Source organism: Pantherophis guttatus, chromosome 3 (assembly GCF_059756535.1).
Source record: "Pantherophis guttatus breed Tessera chromosome 3, ASM5975653v1, whole genome shotgun sequence".
Classification (NCBI taxonomy): domain Eukaryota; kingdom Metazoa; phylum Chordata; class Lepidosauria; order Squamata; family Colubridae; genus Pantherophis; species Pantherophis guttatus.
The window spans coordinates 32,421,952-32,443,011 of NC_142065.1; the positions used below are offsets into that span (position 1 = coordinate 32,421,952).

Below are 21,060 nucleotides of genomic sequence, written 5' to 3' on the forward strand. Positions count from 1 at the left end.
AACAATAAATTATGATAATTTACAATAGAAAGATGCTGAGAGGAACACAAAGTACACAGGGATTGCTGGGGGTCTTCTCTTAATCTGATAAATCAAATAATAGATTTGGTTGCTAATATCTTGAGGTATATACTATTCAAAAGGTATATAAGCCTCACAGACATAATTCATCCTCTTTGCATCTTTCACAAAAAGAAGTAAAAGATAATGCCACTCCAAATAAGTTTGGCTGCTGAATTTTCAAATGGGTTTGGGGAAATATACATATGATAGCTAACCTGCACCTGGCTTCTCATGTTACATTCGTCTCAGTCTTGCCTATAATACTAGCATCTCCCTGTGATCTCTCATTCAAATACTAATCAGGTCTGATCTTGCTTAGCTTTTCAAGATCAGTTTCAGTAGGTGCTGTCAAGAAGAAAAAGCAAAGTTTGACAAGCAAGCGGTTGGGGCAGGGTTAAATATCCATTATCTTTTGCTGTAGTTTCAGTTTACTTGAGAATTAAAGGGGCTGGCTGCAGGCTACATATTCAACATAACTATGTAGGTTGACCAGTAATGCCTATAATTATAATAGTCAAGTATGTTACTGATATAGCCTAATCAGTTTTGTAATACATTGTTACAGGTGGATTTAGTCTCATTCTTGCTTGTATAAGAATTAAATATGGGGAAATTCATTCTGTTTTCTTTTTGAGATGAAATAGAATATACTTCACTCCAGGATTTAAATTCATTTTGTGATTGGAAGGATCACCGCAACCCTCTTTTAGTTTACTACAGCTACAATATTACTCCATAACTTGTTCTGGCTAAACCCATTGCTTTAGTTGTAGGCTGTGAAAAAATCTTCCCAAACAGGAATGGCAATTCCAGCAGGCAGCTGTCTAATGAGAATACAAGAAACCTGTTCCCTAAGCAACTAAGTATGTAGGATGCTGCTAAGCAACAGCCATCTGGAACCCAGTTTATATTTCTTGGAATGTACCAGCCAAATGGCTGGCCTGGATATTTGCATACAGTTGTAGCTCTAGCTGTTATAGGAGAAATCTATTGAACCATCTTGTCAACTCCCAGTTACAACTGTATGTTAATGTGTCTAAGTCAATGTTACTCAGCCTTGGCAATTTTAAGATGTGTGAACTTCAACTCCCAGAATTTTCTAGTCACCCATGAAGTCTACACACCTTAAAGTTGCCAAGATTGAGAAACACTGGTCCAAGTAATCACTTGAAACTGAATTCAGCTTGAGGGAATCTTTACTTTTCTTCTCTCCGATGCATCCATATTCTGTTTTAAATCTTGATTGGCCTAAAGCTGATGGTTTCTTTTCTCTTTTGAGCTCAAGGTAACTTATGTTTCTGTATAGCTACGCATGATTTTCAGTCATTTTTCAGAAGATGTTATTTTCTCCCATCTTTCCCAAGAAAGAGCCTGTAGTACAGTGGACTAAAGCACTGTTATTAACAGATTAATATTTGCTGCTTGCAATTACTGCAAGTTCAAATCTCACCAGACTCAAGGTTGACTCAGCCTTCCATCCTTTCAAAGGTAGGTGAAATGAGGACCCAGATTGTGGGGGTAATAATCTGACTTTGTATAAATATACAAAAGTATGAAGGCTGTTGCTTAACGCATTGTAAGCCGCCCTGAGTCTCCAGAGAAGGGCAGCATATAAATTAAAGCAAAAAAAAAAAAAGAAGTCATTCTGTACACCAGTTGCCAAGGTATGTGTTCAGTTCTCCAATGTCCTATATTTGTCCCAGATGCCACTGTTCATTGTCTTGTCTGAACAACCTTATTGTATTTATTCATTTCAGCCATTAGCCATTAATGTATTCAGTACATTACATGTATTCGGTAAATATATCAAAGCATTTTTAAGGTAGGGTTGCCCTATTGTAACAGCTATATGTAGTTCTATAAAGCTACTGTGTTTTTTCCTAGAATTTGCAATTGTAATAAAAGAACAAAGAACAAAGTAAAAAAGAACAAAGCTGCTTTAAAGAGTTATAGACACATGCTACAGCCTTGCCCCTGTATAGTCCAAATCACATTTGTTTTGAAATGTAAGTATGCTGCAATCAGTGGTAAAATGCACTTATATTCGCTACCGGTTCGGGAATGTGAGCAGGCACGTCTTCTGCGCATCCGCAGAGCCTTCTGCGCATGCGCAGAGGGTTAAAAAATGGGATATAATGACATCCCGGAGGGTAGGCGGAGCCTCCCACCGCTGGCACTACTGGTTCGTGCGAGCCGGATGCTGGCTGCAATGTAATTTAATATGGCTTATATTTTACAAGCCCTTTTCTGGTGTGAACAAGAAAGACACAAACCCAAGAAGAATCATTAACAACCCTATTAATGTTCATTCTGGTTACATCCGATGGCATTACCTTTCTCTCAAAGGATGACCCAAAAGGTCATAGGGTTGTCCAGTTCAGCATAAAATGGTAATAAAATCTCCAGATGAAAAATTCTACAACAGTGAACTATGAATTAGGCTAGAGGACAACTAATTAGAATGGGATGTTCAAAACTAATGTGATATAGTCATACAATTAGGAGATAATTCCCTTGGAACAGTTATTACCCTAAATAAGGGGTCAGCAACCCAGAGGTCATATACATCCCGTTTGGTAACCCTGGCACGCCTAGAGTAGTCTAAAATTGCCCTGCTGCAATTAGGCAGCAAAATGTCCATTTTTTTCAACTACATTTGCTCTCAAATGAGGCAAATGAATGTATTCAGAGAAGTTTGATAGACTTTTGCCTCCTTCCAAGCACTCAGAAAGGGGCAAAGTGGGAGGTGTCTTCAGATACATTTCCAGAGCCATCATCTGCAGGACCAAACATGCCTCCTGTGATTCTTGGAAGCTTCCAATAAATTAAGTGCAACTCTGGCCAGAAAAAAAGAAGAAGAAGCTGTTCAGCCCATGTCATATTGTGGAGAACATCTAGATGAGTGCCCTGTCATTCAGAGTATAAGTGGCATTTAAAACTCTTCAATTAAGGCATGACAGGCTGCTTACCAGGGAGGAGCAACTGTTGGCAAAAACAGACATTTCTTGTCGACCACAAAGAATGTGCCATAGCACCGTCATCCCACTGGGAATGCCTTAGGCAACAGGCCTTGCAGGCTCTGGGAATCAGTTAAACTCCTTATCCCGAAAGAAACGAAGAAATATCTATAATTCACTTGATAACTGCTTTTTCCTTGGTGGTGGTAAAATAGTACCTGAAATATGAACATTGATACTTATTTTTTATTTTTATTTATTTGTTAGGAGGGGAAGCTTCTAGCTTCTGATAAGCATAGAGCAAATCAAGCAAGCATTTATTTTCCCCTCCCCCTCTTTTTTTTAAAAGAAACATCACAGCTGTTCACTGGAGCCTCATTATTATGTTATTGTGTTAACTAATGGTTTCCTTGGAGATACCAGGATACCTGTTTACATGGCTCAGGTTTTGTAGGCTTTTCTTTCCTGCCATGAGTGTCTGACTTCAGTAATCAAATCAGGTGAGCTTCACTTCAATTGTTCAGGCTTTGTGACAGCGTAGTTTGATTGAATGTTGTTTCTGTGTTTCACCAAGTATCAAAATAGATGTTCCCCACCATTTTTAGTTTGCTTGTTTTAGTTTCTGTTGTGGTTTTCATTTTAGAGATTATTTTGATTTTAGTTAAATGAACAGCTTGATCAACAATGTTTTTGGAATGCTAGAGAACTTTAGTAACTCTGGAACAGACATCTTAGTATGTGTACCATTTTTTTTAAAATTAAAAAAAAAACTCCTCTAGGGCAAAACAATTTTTTTTTCAGCATTTCAACCTACAGGTAGACTGTTCTAAGTGGGGGTTCTCTGAATGTGCTGTTACCATATTTCTTAATGTTCCCAGCTGTTCTATCCAAACACATCTGGAGTGTGTGAAGTTGGAAAAAGCTATTCTTAAGGAATAGAGGGAGTTAACCTACTTAACATTTAAACATGAAGTAACAAGGTGTGTCAGCTTTAAAGCAATGTGTAACAAGTTCTGTTCTGCGCTGCTTGAGTTTCAAAAAGTATTAGTGCACACCTCCGTAAATAAGCTTGGAATGACTGCAGTCTCATCAAATTAGTTTGTGCTGGGCAGTGGAACATGATGAAGATAACATGCATAACTCCTCCTCATCTCTCAAAGAAAAAACTGGATTAACAATTACATTCTAGCAAGTTTTAGGTTTCTTTTGCTGGGAATTCAGGGAATTCAAAAAGTGAAGTCCAAATTCACAATGGCCAAGTCAAATCCCATTATCCCAGAAAAGAGGGCAGAGAGGTTCTAAGAAGCCTTTGAAATAGAAGAGAGAAAAAAACAACCAGGCACAGAATTGTCTGAGGAATTTTGCAGTAAGGAAATGGCCTTTCCATTCAATTTCCTGCTTAACTGGAATCCTTACATTGGCTGAGGCAGTAGAAACATTTGTCTTGCTACCAACCTTTGACAGTTTCGTGTCAGTTTTTCAAATACAGCTGCAGTTATACACTGCGTATTGTCCAGGTCTAACATGTTACTGTGTTGATCTAGAAAGCATGCACACGAATTAATTCTGACTTCTATGAACATCTCTGTCTAAAGTCTGTAAGCAAATAACTTTCTTAAGGGCAAAGGAGGTGCAAGACTGTCAAGATGTGATTGGTTTGGTGCTGCTCAATTTTGAAAGATACTTAAAGAAATAGGAATTCTTGGAAAAAATTATTTTTACCTCTTTGACCAAATCTACAACCTCCTATTAAACTCTGAGCGCTCAAGAAAACAGATTCCTTTCTTATACTATTACCCAGTGTATATTACTGGCCAAAATGTTTGGTAGTACAGTATATGTATAATTTCATGTATCTTGTGCTGATTATAGAGAGAGCCATGCAGGATAGTGATGATTTTATAAAATAAAACGGGGGACAAGAAGTCATTTGCACAATCAGTCATTTGTCGATCGTTTTTTTTGCATCCAAATGAGTACAATGTGGCTTTATAAAGTGTCATTGACAATCTGTTTGGTATGTGCAATTTGTATATTTCTTGCTAGATATTTCTCTGCGACGTACAAAGCATTCAGTGTATTTATATGGATCGGATGGGGTACAAGGCTGAGCATGTGGTCTGCCTTCTGTAAAACAACAGGGTCTATTGCTTCAAAACATTCCATTGTGTAAGAGCGTTCCCTGGCCTCTTGCCATCTGCAAGCCTCAAATTAGGAAAAATCTATTGCCCTAAAGAAAGCTATTAATATTAACTCAGCAACTGATATGCAGGTCATGTTATGCCAAGGTTTGCTTAATTATGAATGCATCCCATTTGAGTGCAGTCTTGTAATATGCTAAAACCGATGATCCTCCATGGGTGGGGATTTTAGTTTCCCAAACTCCAGCAACAATCATTCTAGCTGCATATACAGAGCTGAAGTGAAGAAAACTAGAAGGGGCCCAGGCTGGGAAAGGCTGTCATAATCATTTCCAAAAAATCTGTGTTAACAGGGTCTATTAAGATATCCTAACTTCTTACTTGAGACATTGTAACAGAAGAGCAGATTATGGTTCCAAAAAACAAAACAAAACAGGTGTCTGGAAACATCTTTTCCAAATTAAAAAATGTCATTAAAATGTACAGTATAACTGCAGGACGTATTACCGGTAATTAATGCAGACTTTAATAATTGCATATGGGATCCCGTATGGTGTGTCAAAATTTTTGATTTTAAATTTCCAAGCAGGGGTGCTCCAAAGTTGTAACATGCCTTGGGGATTGTCAAGATATTTTGGTTACTTTAATATAATTTAGATGTGCTTGGTCAGTAACTACATAAATATCATAAGTTTTTAACATTTGTTTGTGGGAACATTTCAGTTTGGGGTCTGCAGACCTGTGTGAGGTGATCCTGGAAAAGCTACATTTTTTTGTAGAAAATTATAAATTGTTTTTGTAAAAGCTACAAATCTCTGTGTTCTGAATAGTGAAAAAAATTACCTTTTTTCTCCAAATAGAAATAGAAATGGAATGTAGCAAGAAAAGTATCAGTCTTAGGTATTAACATTTGCTATAGTACAGTACTGCCAGTGCTATATGTATGCATTATTTAGAAAGCCACTTTTCAGCCATTTTATGTCTGTATGCTGTATTCTTCTGTATGTGCTTATTCAGACATAAGCTCCAGTGGTAGTCCTTGGCTTACAACCATTCGTTTAGTGTCTGTTAAAGTTACAGTGGTACTAAAAAGGGTGACTTATTATTGTTTTTCATAGTTACAACCATTGCAGAATCCCCATGCAACCGTCATAAATATATGCCAGTTGCCAAGTGGTCATGTGACACCCCCCATGGTCACATGATCACTTGGCAACTGGCATGTATTTATGATGGTTGCAATTTTCCAAGGTCATGTGAACACCTTTTGCAATTTTCTGACAAGCAACATCAATGAGGAAGCCAGACTCACGTAACAGCCATGTTACTAATTTAACAACTGCAGTGAGTCACTTAACAATTGTGACAATATAGATTGTAAAAGGGGCAAAACTCACGTAATAACTGTCTTGCTTAGCAGTGGACATTTTGGGCTCAATTGTGGTTCTAAATCGAGGACTACTTATATATAGTGTTGCAGCTTTAATATATTAAATGAAGACTTCTATTGCCTAGAAACCAGCAATTGAAATCTCATAATTGCCATACTCTGTGCTAATAAAATACTAATAAGTTTGGATGATTGTATGAAATACTACTGTAAGTATTGCCATAGGCAAGGTTGAGCAACTCCTAAACATGTATGCTTGAAATGAATTTTCTAGAATAATGTGCACTTTGTTGAATTATCTATTAAGACATAAATTCCAGTTGAAAGCCTTGAAGGGATTAAGTGTCTTCAGTTCTTCAGAAAGCAGGTGGGAATTTCCAGTGTGATACAGAGTTTGGTGTTCGATTAGGGCTGGGAAGACATCATTTGAAATCCACCCTGAGCCACAGAAATGTATTGGGAACTGTGGTCTAATTACTGTCTCTGCCCAATCTTCCTTGCATGATAGTTGTTGTGGGGAGAACATGAAAGAGAATCTTCATAGACGTTGCTTTGGTGTATAAAATATATTAAACAGTTCTGCATGTTGCAAATACATGTTGCATGTTACAAACACTTCTTGTTTGACATGCTAGTTTTGATTCTTTGAGACATTTCAGCTCAGTTTCTCTCCTATGCAACTTAAAAGCAGATAAAGCACAGCGGGTTGTTGATGGATCATACTATTACTCCCAGCTTTCCAACAGATTTTTCAAGTTAGATCTTAGCTCTCAGCCACATTTCCTATTGAGAATAAGAAATAACAAATGCAGCATGTTCTGCTTGTGTGGCTGAATAGTTCCCACTGGAATATATCAAAGAGATCAGAAGAACTGAATAAGAGGAGGAGTTTATTAGGTGATTAAAGAAATACCCTGCTCAGATTGATTCATAACATCTTTTCATCCTTTCTTTCAATAGTGAAGAAAAGATCCCAGCATTCTCAAAGCTTGTAGTTCCTGAATAACAAGTAATGCTGTCACTGCTTTTGCTGTCATTTTGCTTTACATTCTTTACAAGCTATTCTGACGCTTCTAGCTAGACCAGGGGTCAGCAACCCATGGCTCTGGAGCCACATGTGGCTCTTTCATCCCTCTGCTGTGGCTCCCTGTCGCCGGTCAGCTCCACAATTGATAGGGCTTTAGGTTAGGATAGGTAGAGGAAAAAAGACGTTGCACTAGGAGGAGACTCTATGGTAGGGGAACCAGATTTCTGGTCCGCAGAGGAAAAAGGACACCGCACTAGAAGACTCTATGGTGGGGGAACTGGATTTCTGGTTGGCTCCAGAATTGAATGAGGGGCTTCAGGTTAGGAACTTTGTGGCTCTTTGAGTGTTTAAGGTTGCCGACCCCTGAGCTAGACTGTGACTTGGTTTACATCAGTGGTGGGTTGCCCCTGGTTCGGACTGGTTTGCAAGAACCGGTAGTAAAACCGGTGGGAGGCTCCACCCACTGACCCGGACACCATCATAGGTGATCTGCACATGCGCAGAAGTTTCTGCACGTGCGCAAAAGAGCACGCGTGTATGCGCACGATGTGAACCAGTAGTAAAGGTAAGTAGAACCCACTCCTGGTTTACATGTCATAGCAAATTTTTTAAGTTATTGCTTAACAGGGTGGATAAAAATTGATGATTTTAAAAAAATTAAAAATCAGATTTTTAAAAATTTAAATTGATTTTTTAACATTTAAATCAGATTTTTAAATTTTAAATCGGATTTTTTTAAATCAAATTTATTTTAATAAAATGCTTTTGGAATAAAAAATCTAAAGATAATTTTCTATTTAAGATACATTAATAATTTAGTTTATTCAGCATGAAATGGAGCTTAGTTATGTAGCATGAGGCTGTATATTCTGCAATATTGGGACTGTCAGTGAGTCAACAGCAGGTCAGAGGAGGAGTGGCTGCGGGACAGAGATGACAGTTGCTCTTTAAAAATTATGAATTAAATCGAGTTGATTTAAATCAAACCTTCGTGATTTAAATTGACTTGATTTAAATCAAATCCACCATGTTGCTTAATAACTATTAAGGGCTTTGCAGGTATTGGGATGCTAAGGACTAACAGAGTCTTTGTGTATATGTACTACCTGTCAGGAACACCTTAAACTAAATACACCCTTTCCTGAGAATTGTGAATTAGCTGTAGAAAACAACCATGTGAGTCTAGGAAAAGACAAGTTTCATTTAACTAATTCCTGACAGGTATACTTATGTGTTTCCTGAATCAGATTGTCCCTTTGATTCTGGCTCTCCACATTACCCTAGTGAATATGTCATATTGTCCAATTTCATACTATATGCTAAATAAAGATTGAACACATCATATTATAGCTCAGCATGGTATGCAAACATAATCTCAATAAAGGCTGCATTAGCTAATTAAGGAAAAGATAGATTATCACTTTTGTAGTATCTGTGCCAGATTCCTTGCTAGTCCATCTTGACCAGTAAGCCACAAATGCAACTAAAACCCTCCTTTTTTTACTCCAGTTATGTGTATTTCTTTTCAAACTTGGATCTTGCATAGATGAGTAGCTATATAAATTAAATAAATTAAATATTTAATTTAGAGACTATTTTGAAAGCCAATGTAATTGAAAATGTGTGACTGTGAGAAAGTTCATTGTACATTTGTTGATTTAGAAAAAGTACATGATAAAGTGAATAGGCTTGAATTACAGAATGTCTTGCACAAATTGAAGTGAAATTGAAGGTTCTTTGCGAATGGTGTTAAAAGCTGTATATGATGGAAATCATGGATGAGAAATGGAATCCTTAGCAAATGGTTCACTACTAAAAAGAGAGTAAGGCAAAATATTCTGTCTTCTTGATTGTTTAATGTATTTTTGAATAAAAGTATAAAGTTGATAAATTTGGCATCAGAAGCATGTTGGCTAGGAATGTGAATGTATATGTTTTTATGCAGATTATGATGGCTTGTTGGATAGGAACCTAAAGGATACTATATAATGTAAGAAGAAATATGAATATGAAAGAAATTCTAATGTGAAAACCAAAGGTTGACAAGAAAAATGGAGTAAATCATTTTGGTTCATAGATAAACAGTGAAAAACTAGAAGAAGTTAGTGAATTTGTACCGTATTTTCTGGCATATAAGATGACTTTTTAACACATGAAAATCTTCTCAAAAGTCGGGGGTCGTCTTATACGCCGGGTGTCGTTCTCCTGTAACCAGGCTGACGAGCCTTAAATGGCTCTGGCGATCCAAGCTCTGACGATCCAAGTTGAGTTGCCTGCTAATCAGGCAACTCAGCTGGAATCGCCAGAGCCAGGTAAAAGAAAAAAACTTTTCCCCCTCCAGCTTGCTTACCTTAGCTGTAGTCGCAACGTTTGCCTTGCTTCGCTTGCCTGAATCCATTCCATCAGCAAGCAACTCCCTGCCTGCAATCAAGCAGGCAGGGAGTTGTGGACTTCAACTCCCAGAATTCCTCAGCCAGCAAAGCAAAGCTGGCTGAGGAATTCTGGGAGTTGAAGTCTACAAGTCTTAAAGTTGCCAAGGTTGGAGACCCCTATTCTATTGGGTAAGTTTTTTTCTCCTTTGGGATCTTTAAAAAAAATAAGTTAATTGGGGGGTTTTTTTAGTTGTTCTTTTTTAGACCTAGCCATTTAAAGTTTAGGAAGTTTTAAATTTAGCTTTCATATAAAAATTAAAATAAAATAAAATAAAATAATATTTGTGCAGCTTTCTGAGATTTAGTGTCTTTCTGTAGTGTTTCACTCTAACTACACAAATACACAAAATCTCACAAAGCTGTATGTGGAATTTTGTGTGTGTAAAGTGTAGAAGTCGTTTTTTGGGGCTTTTTGTGGCTGTGTGAGGTTCCTGCTTGTTGCAGGGGCCATTTTGGGTCTAGCACAGCTGCTTTTACATTGTGGGTGAGCCAGTTGTGTTGTGTTGTGTGTGTGTAAAGTGTAGAAGTCGGTTTTTTTGGGCTTTTTGTGGCTGTGTGAGGTTCCTGCTTGTTGCAGGGGCCATTCTGGGTCTAGCACAGCTGCTTTTACCATTGTGGGTGAGCCAGTTGTGTTGTGTTGTGTGTGTGTAAAGTGTGAAAGTTGTTTTTTGGAGCTTTTTGTGGCTGTGTGAGGTTCCTGCTTGTTGCAGGGGCCATTTTGGGTGTAGCACGGCTGCTTTTACATTGTGGGTGAGCCAGTTGATGTTTTTTAATTTTTATTTGGTGTGCGTTGGAAGAGGGGTGGTCTTATACGGCGAGTATAGCCAAAAGCCTATATTTTAACAGGAAAAGTCGGGGGTCGTCTTATACGCCCAGTCATCTTATACGCCAAAAAATACGGTATATCACAGATGAACGTTGACTAAAGAAAGGGAGCTGAATAGAGAAATTTTGAAATGTGCAAGTGTTGATAAAAATGCAAAAGTTATGTGATTGCAAATGAATATATTGAAAAAATTGAAAATGTGCAAAAGAGAATGCTTTATTATATGGAAATGAGAATTGGGGGTGTTTGCTAAATGTTTGTTTGATGAAAAAAAGAACAAGTAAGATCTAGAACGGGGGTGTCAAACTTGATTTCATCGAGGGCCGCCTCAGGGTTGTGTTTGACCATGGGAGACCGGGGTGGACGTGGCCAACTCAATGTCACTCATTTCAGGGACACCTGTGGTGGCCTGAGCACTCTGCCAGCAAAAGGTAGCTCCCAAGCTCCGTTTTTGGCTGCGACAGCCTCCTGCAACCCTCTGCCAGCGAAAACAGAGCTCAGAAGGGCCAATCTGTTTTCGCTGGCAGAGGGTTGCAGGAGGCTGTCGCAGCCAAAAATGGAGCTCGGGAGCCTGTTTTTGCTGGCAGAGGCCCCATTGGCCGCTCCTTCCCTGTTTCCAGGACGGCCCTGCAGACCAGATCTAAGCATGCTGTGGGCTGGATTCAGCCCCCGGGCCTTGAGTTTGACACTCCTGATCTAGAATGATGGTGGATGGAGATGTTGAGATTCTGAAAAGGAGAGTGGTAAATAAGAAGTTTAAAGAACAAAGGCAATATATGAAGTGGTGTACGGGCATAGTGAAAATAAAGTTAGTTTGCAAATATAGAAGGAACATGAAAAGATACAATGAACAGTGTTGATGTAAGCTAGTGTTAGTTATGTCTCATGCTTTATTACCATACTTTGTCTTACTCGTTTCTCTTCTGTGTATAATGTTGCTTATCGAAAATAATGCAGTGGGGATACACGATCATAACTATGCTATTCAAAATACTGCCTTATTGTATCTTTTGACAACACTAAGGTCAAAACTGGCAATTATGTATAGGTGCTTTGGTTAATTATTCTTAGGTTTTAGTTTCCCAGGCATTCCAGCCAAAGTTTAAAACTTTGGCTTGCTTGCAAGATGGAAATATTTTAAAATACAGTACCTAGAGTTTAATGTTAAACAGTTTTCTGTAAAATATTGTTTTCTTTATTTATTCATGAAATTTATATGGCTGTCCATCTCAAACAAATAACTTGGGCAGCATACAATAAAAACAACAATCAAAACTTTGCACAACAGCCATTTAAAAACAAATAAATAAAAATCAAAGATTGTATTCAATAAAACAGCACTCACTAAAACAACAGATTTAGTTTGAATTCTTGAGGTTATCTGCTTTTTCTTTTAAGAAAAGTGGTGTTTGGCTTCAGACTGTATTTATTTATTATTATTTATTATAAAATTTATATTGCCATCTATTCGCCCATAGCAACTCAAGGTGGCTTACAGAATATAAAAACCACATTTAAAAAACAGTAAAACTAATAAAAAAATCAAATAAAATAATGTAATAAAATCACCCACCTCCCGCTCCAGCGACAGCCGATCACATGATCCATTTAATGGACTCCATCCCGCTCTGAGTTCCCCAGGCCCACTGGCAGAAACAGGTCTTAAGCGCCTTCCGGAAGAGAATTAGAGTGGGGGCCATTCTAATCTCCAGGGGAATGATGTTCCAGAGAGAAGGAGCCACCACTGAGAAGGCTGTTCTTCTGGGTCCCACCAAGTGAATCTCTCTCGGGGATGGGACCCGCAGCATTCCCTGCCTCCCCACCCTGATGGGTCAGGTAGATGTGACCGGCAAGAGACAGTACCTCAGATAACTTGGTCCCAGGCCATGAAGGGCTTTAAAGGTGACAACCAGCATCTTGAATTGCACCCGGAAGCAAATTGGCAACCAATGCACCTCCCTCAGGAGACATGATACATGTGCACACCGGGGCCTGCACAAAACCGTGCGGACCGCTGCATTTTGCACCAACTGGAGCTTCTGGATGCTCTTCAAGGGCAGCCCCATGAAGTATGGACAGTATCTGGGTGAAAAGCAGGGATTGAGATGATAATGTGAGAACTCAGCTGTATGAGTTAGGCTTCTACATAACTCTTTAGCTTCCTGTTATCAGGGCAGAATTACATTTTATTTATTTTTTTTAAACATAGAGCAACATTTAAAAGCAGTTAAAAGATTGAGAAACCAGTGACGTAAAGGCAGAAAATGTAATTGGATAGTCTTTATAAATGTATATGATTGTACACAAGTTGCAGACTTTCAGACTATACCATACTTCAGAATGTAGGAAGGTGGAAGGTAGTTATAGAGCATGCCTTAAATGACTTTTCCTAGAACTGATTAGATAGGATCAATGAGTGAGGATTTATAGCTTACAGGTAATTGTTTCAGTCCCTCCAACAGCTTTTCTCTCAAAGCATCCAAAAAAGGAATCTCTGATCTTGTGGTTAGGGTGAATCATAGTTGGGACAAAGCCAATTCACTGGTGCTGGGAATTAAATAATCGTTGCTATCTGTAACCAGCAATGGAGAAAAAGTTAGATCTGTTTGTTCTGCTTGCTTGTTTAAAGGGTAATAAAGACTGTTGCTAATGTTGTCCCTCACCTCTGAAGCATTTCTTCCTTTTTTTAAATCAACAGATTAACAAAAAAACAGAGAACATATCCTCCCACTCCCTCTTTTAGCTGTTGTTTCCTACTTTTTTTCCTCTTTTGGTTGTCAGGGAACGAAGAAATCATAAACCAGTTTGTAAATAATTGATATGGTGGTCTTTGAAGAAAGTCTCATTGAATTGCAGCCTCGATGGATAGATGATTAAAAAAGTGCAAAGTGGTTTCTGATTAGTTTATAATTCTGAGGATTTACTTTTTAAAATTGCTTTTTGCAAGTACAATTGTTTTGTTGCACTTTAACCAGTAACCCATTCATTTTATATATTGGTTTGTAGGTCACATATCCTCTTACCCTTTAATAATATAATTTTCATATGTTATTCTCTGACTCAGATTAATTTAGTCTAGAAAAGGCTGTGTGTATGTTCTGTTCTTCCTCCAAGTTCATGGTTTTCCCACTGTCTGTTATCTACATAGACATCTCATAAAGTAGGCTATCTGATAGATAACAGGTCATGATCATGTTAAAGGAGATTCATGCTTAGAACTGGATGGGAATTTAAACTTGGAATTCCTCAGTCCTAATAAAACATGCTATCTACTAAGTCACTACCTCTATACTCTTGTTCCTTCTTTGTGGTTATTATTATTTCTGGGCCACAGAGATAAATCTTATGATGAGGAGCCCTTTCATATAACACAAAATGAATATAGATACTCCATAACCTCAAACAGTAGGTACATCATATTATGGGAGTTCCCAGGAAAAAATCTATCTTCTCTCATGAGAAGAAATAGAGGTTTAGAGAACAATCCTTCACTCATCACTAGGACCAAAGAAATGAATATAGTTTTCTAAATTTAGATGGTGGAGATGGTTAATTGATTCCACTTCAGATGAAAACCTACAATTCCCAGCTAAGCAAAGTGTCTGTCTGATTCTCTAATTACCTGCCATCATCACTACTAAGCAGAACTGGTTCAAACCCTTCTTGAACATCCCTTGGTCATCTACAAATCTCTAAATCTAACCAATAGTTCTAAGTTTGGTCTTGCCTTTTCACTGCACCATTCATTTAGAGGCCATCTTTTACAATAAAACTCTCACAATGTAAATAGTACATGTCAAGCCATTAAAATAAAGTTAAAGCAATTAAAAAGTTAACAATTAAACAGAAGACCAGCAAACAATGAGTTATAAATTCAAATCTCTTTAAGAGGTTACCATGCAAAGGCTCCTTGAAATCTAAACCAAACCTCATTTGTGCATTCTGAAATATATTTCAGAATTTTTTATTGAATCATATAAAATCTGTACTTTCAATTTTATAGGCTCCGGTTCCGGTATCTTTTGAGTTTGCATTGGGCCTGTAGATTAGATCAGGAAGTCAAAATACTTCCAATATAAGGCAGTGGGAAGCTGCTTCTGAACTGTTGCCAAGAAAACTCTGGGTTGGGGCCAGTAGTCACTGAGGGATTAACATAATTTCCAAGTGTTTTCAGTAACTGTGTTGCATTATTTAAATAAGAAGCTGGCTGTCTATTCCTTGTTGGCAAATTATGTGTGAAACAACAAGAACCATACATGATAAAAATAGGAGATTTCGGATTAAAGTGTGGATTAACAAAGAATTATAGCTTTATACCCTTAGCTATAGTAGTTGCCTATATTTGGCAGTTCTGTTTAAAGTGAGTCATTGTTCTTCAAATACTTGCCTTTGCTTAGAAAGAAACGGCAAGCAGAGAAAGGAATGCCTAACATCACTGGAAGATAGCAGCATGGTTGGACTAAATGGTGGGGTGTCCAAGCATTCACTGCATGGTTGGATTAAATGCTTGGACACCCCACCCACCCTCCAAGATCACATCCATTCAATATGAAGAATTGTTCATTTACCTTAAAAAAAATTGAATAGCTGCCCATGTGAACTGCCGTGTAATTTCAAAACATCTGCACATTATATTCTTTGTTTTGTGCTGAGAAAATTTAGGAAAGTAGCAATATATCACTGGCAGACTTATATTTTATTCAGGAGATATCCTTGATATCAAATACATGTTAGCAAATCTGTAAATTTTGACTGAATTTATTACATAATAGTTGTGATTAGCTTCATAGTTTAATCAGTAAGGCAAAAACTTAATAACATCATCTGAGTTAGCTTTGCATGTTGCTTACGTGTTATGATTTATTTAATTTAGTTGGTGAATAAGCCACCTAGGTTTACAAAAGCAACCCCACACACACACACGAACACACAAACCATATTATGGCTAAGCTGCATGATGTATAAACCCTGTCTTTGTGTGATCATTGAGATAAATGATTTTCATTTGTCATAGTTTGAAATTCTTGGAATAGTGTACTTTAGAGTATGTGTTACTTACGTTCTCCTATTTCAGAGAATGAAATAGGAGAATGTTGTATGAAAACATTAGGCTCTTTCAGGATGAAAGTGAATGAGTTTGACATACATAAACTTGGGTATGATTGAGAATTATATCTAATTTGATAAATATATCTGATAATGCAAGTCCTAATTCATAGAATCAAATGACACATTATCAGCCTCCATACCTTACTGATTTTATTTTACATGGAAGCTAGCAACAGTGCCACTCTACCTTAATTAAATTAATTAAAATATAACTTTAATTATCTTAATTGTAAATTATCTTAATTTACAAGCTTCTGGGCTACACATTTATTTTTACAACTTTCTCTAGCAAGGTGGTGTATACAGAGTCATCCTTCATTTTAACTTTATAGCCCTGTAAGAACCCTGTGAATTTAGGTGGGCTTGGAGAAAATGACAGGCCCAAAGTCATGAACTGAGTTCCATAGCAGGAACATGAATCTGGGTCTTCCAGGCCTAATCAACACCTTAACATTTGTCTTGAAAAACACAAATAAACATTGGGGACCAACATGAGAGACTGGAGGAGCTGGTGAGGACCAATCTCAGCTGTTTGCCTTCCAGAAAATGCATATTTTATTATTGGCCGCATCCACAACAGCTGTTTTATCAGACCACCTAAAATATGCTCTCAAAATTCAAACTGTTCAGTGTGCAGAGTGTGCAAAAATTCTAATATTTTAAAATTATTTTAATCAAAGGTTTCCCAGTTAGTAGATACTTAGTTCTTGTGTCCATTACTTTCCAGTTTCTTTTTTTTAAGCATATATTCCATTAAATATAGCAATACTGAAAACATCTAGAAAGCTGGTTACTTGCAAATGGAATGGCTGTAAAGTGCAGTCAGGAGTCTTAGTCTACAACAAGGTTTTTGTTTTTTTAGATGGAGTAGATTCACAATCTCAGCTGGGTTTGATTAAATAAATAGTAGATGTGCTGCCAAAGGGAGCATGATTAAACAGTAAGTCATTGGCTGCTTTTAACAAAGACAAGTGAATTAGCCATGACAGATATAAAAGTTATTTTCCTTATATTGTGCTTTTTTCCATATGTACTTTGTTCATTACTATGAATGATTTGGCTTTTAATCAATTCCCTTAACTTTGTGGTCTTTTTTAAAAAACAAACATTGAATCTGTCTTTTGCATTGTAGCAATTAGCTGTAAATTTACAAACTACTTTAGAAATTTCTCTTTCCAGTGCTGAATACAAATGTGTCAACGCTTCAAAAACCATCTTTGTTTTCTGCCTGATAATTCCTGTACCTGTAGATATTGCAAGATAGATTTCTCTTGTAGGTATATCTACCAGAAATATAAGGCCCTTAACATAAAGTTATGCTTTTTAAAAAATACTGGAAGTGTAGAAACAAATTATTGTGAATCATAATATTAGCACCAATGAAGATGGAATACTGGAACTTGTGTGAGTTTTTTAATCCAGGTTTTCCATTTAGGGTTAAAGACATCCTCTTATAGACAGGAGGCCTTATTATACTACTGTGTTTCCCCAAAAATATGACCTACCCCGAAAGTAAGTCCTAGCTTAATTTTTACATGTGCGCCCGATACAAGCCCTACCCTCAAATTAAGCTGTAATTAACTGCCCTACTTACCAGGCCTTGCACACCCCGACACCTGCCTCACCTTGCAGGCCCACTTCTTCTGCGGCCACTTGCCACAGCTTGCATGTGTCACCCCCTGGCTTCCGTTTCACCATCAGAGCCTTCCAGAAAGTCCTCTGCAGCTGAGAAATGGGCTCCAGATTGACACATGTGGCGCCCCCGGCTTCCATTTTGCCGCCAGATCTTTCCGGAAAGCCCTCTGCAGCCGATAACACAGCACCGTAGCTCTGGTTTTTTTGGCTGCAGAGGGCTTTCTGGAAGACTTTGATGGCGAAACGGAAGGCAGGGGGCACCGCACGCATCAATCCAGAGCCTGTTTCTCAGCTGCAGAGGGCATTCGGGAAGGCTCTGAAGGCAAAATGGAGGCTGGGGACTACGCTTGCGAGCTGCAGCAAGTGGCCACAGAAGGAGTGGGCCAGCAGCGGGCTCCTGCTGGGCGGGGCTGTTGGTGCTGCTGCCACGAAGTGAGTCAATAATTAGACCCCCTGAAAAAAAGCCCTAGCCATTTTTTCGGGGGTCAAAAGAAAATAAGACTGGATCTTATTTTTGGGGAAACACGGTAGGTGGAACTGAGTAATACTACTGGTCAGTTTATTCAAACTGGTTTAGAATACTTCTGGCCCCATACACAATTGTTCCATTTTGCATCGGAACATGTATACTTCACCTTTCTTTTCAAACTGCAAGTGAGTAAGAAATATGTTTGATTTCAGTCCAGGTTTTCTTAGTAAATACATTAAAAACTCATCAATACATATGCTGGCACTTTGGGCTCCAGAGTGTCAACACTGTTGTTATCCTTTCAACAGAAAGATCTTTCACCATAATTGTTGTTCCCTGCCACAATACAATCATTTAAAACTGCTACAATAAAATTCTTCAAAAAATTAAGACCCTAAAAATATAAGCTATAGTGTTCGAAAATAAGTCTTAGGGGGAAAAGAAAAAAATAAGATACATATGAAAAATATTCTTGGCTCTTGTGTTGATTTATTAACATGGGATCCTGCCAAAAAGTATACCTTAAAATAACCATGAAAAAAAATAAATCTTGCCCGACTGTCAGTAAGCCATTCGGCATTGGCCAAGATTAGAGGAAACAAATACTTGTCTGGAATCATTTGATAGTTACTCATAGGAAATGCCAACTTCGGAAATGCTATTTTCTGTGGGGGGAAATGCTTGAAACTTAAAATTCTATATGCATCAAAAGAAAGTAGCCAGTATCTATAGCTGTTCACAAACATTTAGGCATCTTTGATCATATTGTATGTTTCAATAAATTCCTAATGAACAGAGGCTGGAACAACTTCTATATGTACAAAATTTAATCCAAAACCTTTCCATGAACCTGAATATATACTTAATATTTCAGAGATTTGCTGATTCAAAATATGAAAACGGTGAATATGGTATGTGGAAAGATTTGGGCACCCCTTCAGTGAGTCTGTCTTGGCTATGACAGATGAATATGGCTATATCTCTGGAATATTTCACACATTCTATTCTGCATGAAGAAAAATGGGGAATTACTCTTGAGTCTAGTTCCAGAATCCAAGTAGTCATCAGTACAGCTTTAATACACAATAACTTTTATTTATTAATAAAATCATGAAGAAGCCTGGATAGCTCAACAGACTAAGCACTGTAATTTAACACCAGTTGTCTGTAATTAAAGTAAGATCAAATTTCGCCAGGCTCAAGGTTGACTCAGCCTTCCATCCTTTCTAAGGTAGGTAAATTGAGGACCCAGTTTGTGGGGGCAATAAGCTGACTTTGTATAAAAATATACAAAAGTATGAAGACTATTGCTTAACGCATTGTAAGCCGCCCTGAGTCTCCGGAGAAGGGCGGCATATAAATCAATTTTTTTAAAAAAAAAATATGAATATTTTCTGACCGAATCCTTTGTGGCGTTTTTTCCTTTTTTAGGTATATCAGCTTAGTCAGGATACTGAGGCTGTCAACTGATCATTTCAAATACCAAGAGATGGCCTAACCAGGAGCTTAAATGCAAAATTAAAACAACAGGCTGCCAAGGTGGCTCTGTAGCAACCAAATCTTGCTTTATACTTTCTGGAAGGGTGTTCTTCACTTCTTTCATTATCTTCCAGTCTGTGTTATAATGTTCCTCTTGATTTTCACAGCAAGGTAGTGCTGGCTTGTTCGGGCTGCTGTGTGCTTTTTTTTTTTTTTTTTTTGCTGGTTAGACGGGGGCATTTTGCAGTGGTGCTTATGAGCTTCTCTTAGTACAGAGATTTGCATTTGCTCTCTATTCACTAGATCTTTTGCTGCTTTTTCTTTCTTTCTTCCATGACCCTTCTGTCCCTTCACACTTCCTTGCCTCCACTGTCGCAGGTTCGGCATGCCTAGTGGGCTATAAAAAGACACCACCACCAGTCCCACCTCGGACCACCTCAAAGCCATTCATCTCTGTCACAGTGCAGAGCAGCACTGAATCGGCACAGGACAACTACCTGGACAACCAGGACCAAAAGAGTGAAGTCAACAGCCAGTCGGGACTGAGCAATTCCTCAGATAGCTTAGACAGTAATAGGCCACCTAGCGTAACGAGAGGAAACATCACCACTCCAGCCAATGAGCCTCCTGAGTTACCCCAGAAAAATGCATCCTTGAAGAGCGACAAAGGAACGTTGACTAACGAAGAGCCAAAGGTGGAGAACATTCCCAAAAGGAAGCTGTCATCTATAGGAATACAAGTATGGACTTGTTTGTTTTCATTACTACTAGAAGATGATCTTACTGTAACCATTTCTGTAAATGTGCATACCTGTTTAACTGCACTGGGATCGATGCTATTGCATGCTTCTGGAGTGATTTGGCTTTATAAAACGCGGGGGAGGGGGCATTTGAGAAAAAATGCCATTGGATAAATTAAGCAACACAAAGATTCAATTAAAAACATGCAAGCTCTGCTATGTTAAGGAAATTGTTTCATTCTCATATATTCCCTTTAGATCACCATGCCTAGGTGGAATAAATCACCATGCCCATTCTGATGTATAGGAGGCCACAGAAAAAAGACAGCAGGTAGAACTAAGGTCATCCCTTAAGGCATTTCTGAACAGAAGTAATGTCTAATTACTTATGTTTCCTACAATTATCAGTGATAATTAAGATTGAAGTTATTTGTAAAAAATTGTAGAGATTTAGCTTGGGGAAAGACAAAGGTAGATAATTTCTGGTCAAAGTATATTAAGAAAGGCATGTAATTGTCTCAAACACAGAAGCAGGAGATCTACCTCTGAATTGGTATGTTAAATGTAGAATGCAGAGAACTGCTTTATTTGAGTATTGCTGCCATAAAGTTTGGCCATGCTTCTACAGAATAAGATAACAGGGAATAGAACAGAGGTGGGGAAATATGGCCGCTTTATGACTTGTAGACTGCAACTACCAGAATTCTTGAGCCACCATCACTGGCTCAGGGATTCTGGGAGTTGAAGTCCACAAATCATAAAAGGACCATAGTTCCCCACTCCTGCCATAGA

At 38.0% G+C, this 21,060-nt stretch overlaps 1 protein-coding gene across 17 annotated transcripts in view; it reads left to right on the forward strand.

The window, feature by feature from the left end:
- DLGAP4 (DLG associated protein 4) overlaps nt 1–21,060 on the forward strand; it is a 400,912-nt gene that overhangs the window by 366,998 nt on the left and 12,854 nt on the right. For 11 of the 17 annotated variants that reach the window (XM_034413994.3, XM_034413996.3, XM_034413997.3 and 8 more), the window contains one exon: nt 19,907–20,268. The exons of 1 other annotated variant lie outside the window; for it this stretch is intronic. In XM_034413994.3, the coding sequence (XP_034269885.1) occupies nt 19,907–20,268 (362 nt within the window). 5 more of the 17 variants (XM_087889205.1, XM_087889207.1, XM_087889206.1 and 2 more) reach the window with 3 other exon arrangements.